The 9,343-nt window shown below is 56.8% G+C and overlaps 1 protein-coding gene across 1 annotated transcript in view; it reads left to right on the top strand.

The window, feature by feature from the left end:
* LOC103069352 (PDZ domain-containing protein 7) overlaps positions 1-9,343 on the top strand; it is a 17,756-nt gene that overhangs the window by 7,242 nt on the left and 1,171 nt on the right. Inside the window, 9 exon segments of the mRNA XM_082931497.1 lie at positions 336-396; positions 762-1,169; positions 1,659-1,856; positions 3,411-3,461; positions 4,052-4,227; positions 7,253-7,344; positions 7,470-7,561; positions 7,713-7,784; positions 8,653-9,240. Of these exon segments, the coding sequence (XP_082787623.1) occupies positions 336-396; positions 762-1,169; positions 1,659-1,856; positions 3,411-3,461; positions 4,052-4,227; positions 7,253-7,344; positions 7,470-7,561; positions 7,713-7,784; positions 8,653-9,240 (1,738 nt within the window).

Here is a 9,343-nt window from a genome sequence, read left to right as displayed (position 1 = left end):
AAATTAACGGAGAGGTGGGATGGGGTAATTTGGGAAGGCTTTTAGCCAGGGGGGTCAGGACCTTTCAGCTCTGAGGAGGTGACACCTGAAGAGCTGGCCATAAGATGAGCTCAAGGAAGAGAATCCAGGCAGAAGGGACGGCAAGTGCAAAGGCCCTAAAGTATAGAGGAACTTGGCACGTTCAGAAACAAAGTGGCCGGTGTGGCTAGAACATGATGAGCTCAGAGGAGAGTAATCAGGTTGAAAAGTTGACTCCTGTCCCATCGCGCCTCCATTCTTACCCTCCCCCTCCCCCACTCCCCTGTGCCCTCCTGTGCTCACCATGACCTCCCCAGGAGACCGGCCGGTACCCTGCCTACAAGGAGATGGTTTCTGAATACTGTTGGCTGGATCGATGTAAGTAGCCAAGCCACCAAGGTTGGAAGGAAGGGGCTGAAATCTCTGAAGAATAAGTGGGCAGGGGCACCAAGGTCTCCTCAGGACTTTCACACGCCCAGAGCCGTTTATGGGCTCTCCTCCGAGAAGCTGCGGTTCCTTTACAGGCTCTCCTGGGGTCTGGAGTTGCAGGGGGTGGCTGAAGAAGTGACTTGCTTAAGGTCTCTCAACCAGTCAGTGGCGGGACGGCTGAGCAGCTGGTTCCCTAGACCCCATGCTTACAACCTTGCTGCCGCCAAGCCCACGGGTGGCCTGCAGCCCCGGCAGGGCCCCAAAGCCACCCGGCCGGATCGCTGAGACGCCCCTGCCCTCCCCACTGCCCGCAGTGAGCAACGGGGTGCTGCAGCAGCTGTCCCCCGCCTCGGAGAGCAGCTCCAGCGCCTCCTCGTTCGCCTCCAGTGCCCCCTACAGCTCGGCCGATGGCTGGAGCTCCCTGCCCTCGGACCACATGGATGTCTGCCTGGGGCCTGAGGAGCCGGGCAGCTGGGGGCCAGGCCGGGGGCGGGCAGACACGGCCATGCAGACGGAGCCAGACGCGGGGGGCCACGTGGAGACCTGGTGTAGCGTGCGGCCCACAGTCATCCTCAGGGACACGGCCATCCGTTCCGACGGCCCCCCGCCTGCCCCCCGCCTTGACTCTGCGCTCTCTGAGTCCCCCAAAACTGCTCTGCTCCTGGCCCTCAGCCAACCCCGGCCCCCCATCACCCGCTCCCAGAGCCACCTGACCTTGTGGGGTATGTGGGGGATGGGTGGCTGCTGCTCTCTCCAAAGCCCCTGCTCCAAAACCTGTCCCGCACCCTGCCCTGGGCCTCAAAGCTTCCTTTGCGCCAGGCTTTGCCCCAGCGCCAGCTGCAGAATACACTCAGACCCTGCTCTGGGCTCCATTTCAAACTAGTCCTGGGCCCTAAACCGACCCTCAGCCCCAGCCCCAGCTTTTCAGCCCTGGGCCCCAAACCAGCCCCTCCATCCTGGAGTTCCCAGCCCTGTCTACAGACAGACAGACACATGCACACACTCCTCACATAGTTGTAGCTGTGGGTGGGGGAGGGGTAGAAAGCTGAAAGAGGAACCCCAGCCCCGTGCTCATCCCCACCTCCCCACATGGCTGCAGATCCCGTCTGCCCCCTACTCTTCCTTTTCTCTGCCCCTCCCCACACCCCTGCCCCTCGTCCTTCCCTTCTGCCCACCCCTCCAGCCCCCCGGGTGCTCCCTCGTGTCTGCAGAGGAGAAGAAACAGCGGAGGAAGGAGAAGTCGGGGTCCCCCGGGGAGAAGGGGGCCCTGCAGCGCTCCAAGACCCTGATGAACCTCTTCTTCAAGGGAGGGCGGCAGGGGCGGCTGGCAGGGGATGGGCGCAGAGAGACCTGGACGCTGGACAGTGGGAGCACGGCCAAGTCCCGCCCCCACCCGGACCTGGAGAAAGGTAAGTACTGGGCAGGTCAGCCAAGCAGGACAGAAGGAAAGTCCACTCCGGCATCCAGCAGGTCTGAGCTTAAATCCCACACTGCTTCGTCCTAGCTGTGAGCCACCACTTCCCCTCGTGAGCGTCATGAGTGAAATGAGAGTAATAGTACCTATTTCTTTGGGAATAATGAGGAATAAGTGAATTAGTGTATGTTAATCACTTAGCACATGGTCTGACACACCGAAAGTGCTCCGAAAATATAATGGTCCTTGTTATACTGCCTCATCTTCCCATTTTACAGAAGGGAAAACTGATGAGAGTCACAGCATAGACGAGAAAGCCTTGGGTCAGATCCCCGTGCTCTTGGCACTGAGGAGAGGCAGGGCACTCCTTTCCTAGAGCATTTGGCTTCACCTCCCCTGGCCAGAGCTCCATAGGCTTTACCCAGTTCTAGAACCATCTTGAGCAAGGCCATTTGTAGATCAAGGGCCAGGCAGGAAGGCCTAGACAGGCTTCACTCATGTCAGGGGCTTCCTAAGGACACTTACAGAGGGTGTCTCATCTCTCTGGTGAGATTCAGAGACTGGACCAAAAGTGGATGAGTTGAGACCATAGGGGTTGCCTATAACAGAAACTCAACTCAAGCTATAGCTTTAAAAAGCGCTTCTTGGCTCAGCTCCTGGTGTAAGCTGGGTCTAAACGTTTAAACAATCTCCTCAGACATCTGCCCCCTTCATCTTCTGGTTCCTCTTTCCCCTGGGTTGGCTTCATTATCTTGCTGGCTTTGCCACTTGGAGGTAAGAAGGCCACTGTCGCTTAGCAACCCTGGGGAAAGAGCTTCTCCTTAAATAGTTCCAGCTTAAGGCTCTCATTGGCCCAGCTGGGATCACGCGCCCAACACATCACTTGTCATCTGGGAGAGAGAGAGGTGCTTTCATTGGCCAGCCTGGGTCATGTGTCCACCCTGGAGTACAGGGACTGAGAATGGGGTGGGGGGGTGGTCCCCAAGTAAAATCAGGGTGCTGTTTCCAGAGGGCAAAAACAACCAGGGGATGAGGGGCTGGACCTTGCCCCTCCCTGGGGTCTCAAGGTGACAGTCTCATGGGAGAGACAACCCCTTCAAATCAGGGCAGGCCAGCCCCCCCCAAAGCCATCTCTTTTTCCAAATCCCCCAGGGCCCTGCTCTCTCCTGGTTCCCCTCCTACTTCTCTGGCCACTCCTCTCCTTCAAAGGCTCCTCTTTTTCTCTCTGTCCCTTGAAGGTAGGTGATTTGCCCTTGGGGTTCTTCCCTCCATTCATTTGCTTCCAAATGAACCTCCATGAGCAGGGTGCAGACTTGACCCTCTCTTGATCCAAAGCCTTCAATGACTCCCCATTGCCTGTGAATGAATCCCTGGCCTGAGCATGGCCTTCAAGACCCTCCTCAATAGCCTGGCCTCTTGCTTCCCGGTCCTACCACCTTCCAGCCTTGAACACTCCATTCCAGCCAGTGATCCAGCCAGTCCTGAGCCCCCAAACCCCATTTTCAGATTGGGGACCAGGGCTGCAACTGAGTCTCTTTCTTCTTCATAGCAGGGGGAGTGGGATCCGTGCAGAAGTTTGTCACCTGGAGGCTGAGACGTGGTAATGCATGCATCCCTCTACCAAGCCTGGTTTACAGTAGAGCTGCAGATGGGGTGCAAATTGGGGGTAGTAACTTAGGGGCTTTGGGCTAAACTCAGTTGGGGTCAAGCATGGGGGATCAGACAGATAGGAAGGTACACACTGGGGGGCAGCTAAAAGAATTGGACTCTACTTTCTAAGAAAGATAGGGTTGCAGACAGATATTGGGGTGCATTTTTGAGGAATGGGAGCTTGAGTTGGGTTTCCCCAAAGACAGATTTTTGGAGAGATGAGGGAGGTAACCTTGCTAGAGCTCCAGTGGGGACGTTCAGGGGGCCCAGGGGGCACTGGGCTAGGACTCCACTAAGGAACAGCCTGGGATAGGGGTCTGTGTTGGGGGTTGAAGGGCCTGGATTGAAGCTCCAATGATGAGCAGATTGTGTGGGAGACCATGGTGGGGAGCATCTGGGCTACACTGGGATTCCGTCGGGGGTACATGGGCCCCTTGGCCAGTCTGTTCTGGAGCCTGACCCCACTGAGGGGAGCCCCCCACCTCCTCTTCTGGATGGCTCCTGGCTCCTTCATCATACCCTTTTGCTCCTGCCCTGCAGACCGGGAGAGGGGCCGGACTCTGCTCTCTGCCAGGTCCAGGAGCCCCTCCAGCCAGCTGCCCAACATGGATGAGAGGGTGCAGACCTGGGAGAGCCGAAGGCCCCTGATTCAGGACCTGGCCCGGAGGCTGCTGACTGACGACGAGGTGCTGGCTGTCACCCGCCACTGTTCCCGGGTGAGCCTCCAGCCCGTCCCCAGCCCTAGTACATGGTCACTCAGTCTCCCAACCCTTCATTCATTCAGGCCAGTATCTATTGACCAGTATCTGGGCTTGACACTGTGAGGCCAGTGTTAAGTAAAAGCAGAAGTTACCCCTGTAACTCGTGAGTGCACACAGACACACAGACACATGGACACACAGACACACACACGCTGAGCTCACAGCCAGGAAGGGAAGATAGACAGTAACTAAAACCTAAGCACCCATACTGACAAATCATGTGAAGTGCTGTGAGGAAAAAGAACATGAGAAAAACACCTAAGAGGCACAAAGCAGATGGCGTGGTCTGGGAGGGCTTCCCTGAGGAGGTGATATTTAAGCTGAGGGGAGAAGGAGCCAGACCAGACAGGTGATGAGTTCGGGACTTGAGTCCCTGCAGTCACCTGCTCTGTTCTCTGTTCTCTTCTAAACCCAGGCTTCCCCACCCCTCATGCCTCCTTCCACTCCTGGGTCAGCCAACAGGTCTGGCCTCATGCCAAGCGCCCTCCCCTGTTACCCAAGTCAGTAATCTTTTGTCCTCCCAACATACCCCAAGCCTCCTCCAACACCTGCGCTGTTGCTCTCTGTTTCGTTCAACTTCAGACAGAAGCAGAGGGCCCCACGGTGGGGTAGAGGGTAGATCTGAGGGAGTCTTTGTAGCCTGGGTGTTGGGGAGGCTGCAGGAGGCACAGGCCACGCCCTCCAGGAGGATTGGAAGGCCCTCTCCTATCCCTCTGTCTCAAGAACCTGCAGGTTTCCTGTGATGGGTTCCTTGTGCTCGATCTGCATCAGTGTACGTGTGATCCTGTATACCAGAGCAAGCTGAGGAGTTTCAGGAGATTGTTTGTGGTTCCCCCGACTCCCTCACCTTGGTCACGGTGGGGCTGTGTTGTCTGTGCGACATGTGCATTTGTTAATCTCTGGGGTACCTGAGTTTGTGTTGACTTAACTGTACGGTTGTATCTGTGTGTATGTCACCTGGAGACTGAGGCACACTAATTCATGCATCCTTTTTCCAATGCTTGGTTTACAGCAGAGCTACATATGGGGGTGCATCTGGGGGGCAGCTGAAGGCCTCTGGGCTAAACTCAGTTGAGTGTCACGCTCAGCTCTGAGCGCCAAGTAGGGCTGTGCGAACCAAGCCTTTGTGAGCCTGCAACTCTAGGTCCTGGACACTAGGTGGAGCTCTATGCCAGTTTCTTTGGTAGGCTCCTGTTCCTCCACCCCTCTGCTCCTCCCACCCTGCCCAGGCCAGGAGGGCCTCTCTCTGTGCCCCAGAGCACCTAGGGAGCAATGCCTACCACCCAAGCCTGACCCAAGCCCCACCCACACCAAGAGATCAGACCCTCGGGGTGGAGTCCTGGCTGGAATGATTAGTAAAGCTCCGCTAGTGACTTGGATGTGTGGTTCGCGAACCCCAAGCCTCCCTTCTGTCTCCCCCTCTGAGCCATCTCCCCACAGCCGCCAGACCAGGTATTATAAACCACCTCTCTGATCACTTTACACTCCCCAAGCCCCCTTGCAGCCTCATATCTTTGGCACAATAGAGTACAAGTTCCTTATCCTCACATTCAAGGCCCTGCCTGATTTGATTCCCCAATTCACTAACCTCTGCTTTCCCATGGTCACCACATCATATCCTCTTACCTTGGTATAACATATAACACTGGTTTATACAGCCTACGAATTGCACAACTCTAGGGGCACTACTCACACTGTAGTCACAAACTGTACAGCCTATGTGGAGGCCCTCCACGTACCCCATGTTCCAGTTCAACCTCTATCTACCCATTATTCCACACTACCCTTTCCTGCCAACTATCATGCTGTTTCCCTGCATTTATCCTTAAGAGTCAGTGTAAAGGCCATCTCCCCCATGCAGCCTCCTTTGATCTTCCCACCCTCCTCTGAGACTCCCTCTGCCCCATCGCCAGTGGTCTGTAGTTTACTGGAGCATGCGGCTCTCTGTCGTTGTGTCCCCACTGCCCAGTACAGGACCAGGCACTTAGTGGATGCTGAACACAGGTTTGTGGACTTGAAGTGTGTGCACATATGTGACTGGTTCTGTGCAGTTGCGTGTATCTCTCTCCAGACAAAAGGGGGTGTATTGTCCCTATTTGTAAGTGTGGGTCCCTGTAATTTTGTGTGTGGTTTAGGGCCACACACACAGTTGAATTTCCAGATATTTATGAATGTCTCATTCTGGCCACCAGGGTGTGCTGTTTCCCTGTGTCTGTGCACGCCCGGGATGCTCTGTGTGTGTCCCGGAATCAGTATGTGTGTCCCTCACGGCACTAGGGGGCAGTGTGCCGTCCAAGTCCGGTGGCTCCCAGTATACAGTTTGCCAGTTTGTCTGCGTTGGTGGGGTGTGGCTGGTGGCATACGGGCAGTGCCAGGCAGAAAGGCCTCCACCACCCTGGGTACTGACTGGAGAGGCTTTCTGTAGGGCCACCCCTTCCCCAGAGTCCCCATTCCAGCCTTGAACAAAGCCTAATTTGTAGGTCTGTGCAGACACAGGCTGGGACAGCCAGGCGCACAGCCTAGACTTTGGCTCAAATTCCTTCCTTCAGCCCGGGAGGTGGGGTGGGGAGGAGAGTCCACGCCCTGCATATCCTTTTCCGGTACCACAGCAGGCAGGAGCCAGAGCTCTCAGGTTCCAGTCCCTCTTCACACTTCCTCATCTGTGTGGCCTGGGGCAAAGTCCTTCTCTCTGAGCCTCAGTTCCCTCATCTGTGAAACGGGAATAATTGACGTCTCTCTCAGTGGTTGCTAAATGAGGGACCATGTGTACGAGGCCTAGAAAAAGGCCCAAAGCTGTTGTTGTTATTGCTGTTACAGCTGTCATTATTATTGCAGGCTTCCACCCAGTCACCAAGATAAGACAGCCCGGGGGTGGGGAGAACCTCTCCAAAACGTGGGGTCCCTCCATGGCCAGGCATGCCCCCTCACCGGGCTCTGGAAGTCCCCGCTGCTATCTGACCTGTGGTGCCTCTCTCTGCAGTACGTGCATGAGGGCGGCGTGGAGGACCTGGTGAGGCCCCTGCTGGCCATTCTGGACAGGCCTGCGAAGCTGCTGCTGCTGAGGGACATCAGGTGGTGAGGGCTTGGGGGCAGGAAGGGGATCCCCGATACCTCCCCTAACCTCTCCAGGGCTGAAGTCCCTCCGGGCACCTCCAGAACTGAGCCCTGACCACACCTCTTCTCTTGCCCGCCCCCAGGGGTGTGGTGGCCCCCACAGACCTGGGTCGCTTCGACAGCATGGTGATGCCTGTGGAGCTGGAGGCTTTTGAGGCCCTCAAGAGCCAGGCAGGTCAGCAGCCAGGGGGCAGGACTGTGGATCCCGAGCCGCAGGTGGGGCTGGGGGCGTGGCCTCCCAGTGGAGAGGGGCAGAGATTGCCTGGGCCCTTTCAGCTGGGCCCATCAGGGAGCCTTGTCCCTGACCTGCTCTCCTCTCCAAGCAGTTTGGCCTCCTGCCTTGCGACCAGCCCGGCAGGACACACCACCCAAGCGTCACCTCATCACTCCTGTGCCTGGTCAGTCAGAGTCCCAGAGCCTGGGGAGGGGGCACACCCTAGGGGGGCTGGGGGAGGGAGAGTGAACCTTCCATCCTTGTCCCCATGTGGGCTGTTGCAGCTTCAGAGGTGTGTGTGTTTCCCTGAAGGAAATCCCTCGTCTGCCAGAACCATTTTCATCATGTCCACTCACCATCTGTACTATTATTTACTTAACAATTAAAAAATTTTTTTTAATTAATTAATTTTATTTTTGGCTGTATTGGGTCTTCGTTGCTGCATGCGGGCTTTCTTTAGTTGCGGCGAGGGGGGGCTGCTCTTCATTGTGGTGTGAGAGCTTCTCATCGTCATGGCTTCTCTTGTTGTGGAGCACGGGCTCTAGGAGCACGGGCTTTAGTAGTTGGTGGCTCGCGGGCTCAGTAGTTGTGGCTCATGGGCTCTAGAGCGCAGGCTCAGTAGTTGTGGCTCGCGGGCTTAGCTCCTCCAAGGCACGTGTGATCTTCCCGGACCAGGGCTCAAACCTGTGTCCCCTGCATTGGCAGGCGGATTCTTAACCGCTGCGCCACCAGGGAAGCCCCTTAATAATTGGGTTTTAAATCCACTCACTTTTTAAATCATCTCATTGTATGCAATAACTTCTGAGAAATTACCAGCTTGGTGTGGGAGTCATATATTTACTTGCTATTGTAATAGTTACTTAAATAAAACTGTAACTATGACAATAGAAAGTTTTAAAATACTATTGCAATAGAACCTGGGCACGCTGCCACAGGGCCTGAGCAAACCCAGGCCTGGGTCTCCCTACACCAACAAAGGCAAGGACTGGGGTCTGGTAAGGTGGTCTGGGCTGTTGAGGAGAAGGCGGCCTGACCTTGGCCCTCTTCCCCAGACAGTCGTGGAGGCTTCTACCTACTTCCTGTGAACGGCTTCTCAGAGGAGGAAGATGATGGGGAGCTGAGGGAGCGTCTGGGGGGCCTCCAGGTCTCCCTGGGTGCCTCTGCCTCCCGCCACCCTCATAAAGGGATCCCCCCTCTCCAGGATGTGCCAGTAGATGCCTTCATCTCACGCAGAAGCGCCTGCACACCCCCTCCCCAGCCACCCCCCGTGGCTCCCCGGCCCCCGAGGCCTAACTGGCTGCTGACAGAACCCTTGACCTTAGAGGGCCCTCGGCAGAGCCGGAGCCAGGGCCCAAGCCAGAGCCGCAGCCGCAGCCGGGGCAGAGGCAAGTCCCCCGGACGCAGGCGTTCCCCATCCCCGACACCTATCCCCACTCCCAGCACAGCCAGCGGGTGCTACCACAAGCCTCGGAAGGCCAGGCCTCCTCTGCCACGACCTACGGATGGGCAGGTGGCCAAGGCAGGGGGCAGTCAAGGACCCTCTGAGAACAGAACTGGTGGGACAGCCGAGGAGGCCGCCACGAAAGTCCCCAGTGGGGAGCTGAGGACCGTCACACTATCCAAGACGAAGCAGTCCTTGGGTGAGTCCGGGCGGGACTGCGCCTGCTTGGGGCGGGGGCTCTTGGGTGTGGGTGAGGTTGGTGGGCGTGGTTTCGGGGTATAACTAGGGGACCTGGGACTAGG

The sequence above is a fragment of the Lipotes vexillifer genome, unplaced genomic scaffold, assembly GCF_000442215.2.
Source record: "Lipotes vexillifer unplaced genomic scaffold, Lipotes_vexillifer_v1.1 scaffold916, whole genome shotgun sequence".
NCBI classification, from domain to species: domain Eukaryota; kingdom Metazoa; phylum Chordata; class Mammalia; order Artiodactyla; family Lipotidae; genus Lipotes; species Lipotes vexillifer.
Note: the sequence above shows the minus strand (reverse complement) of the source record. Positions and strands in the feature narration are given on the sequence as shown.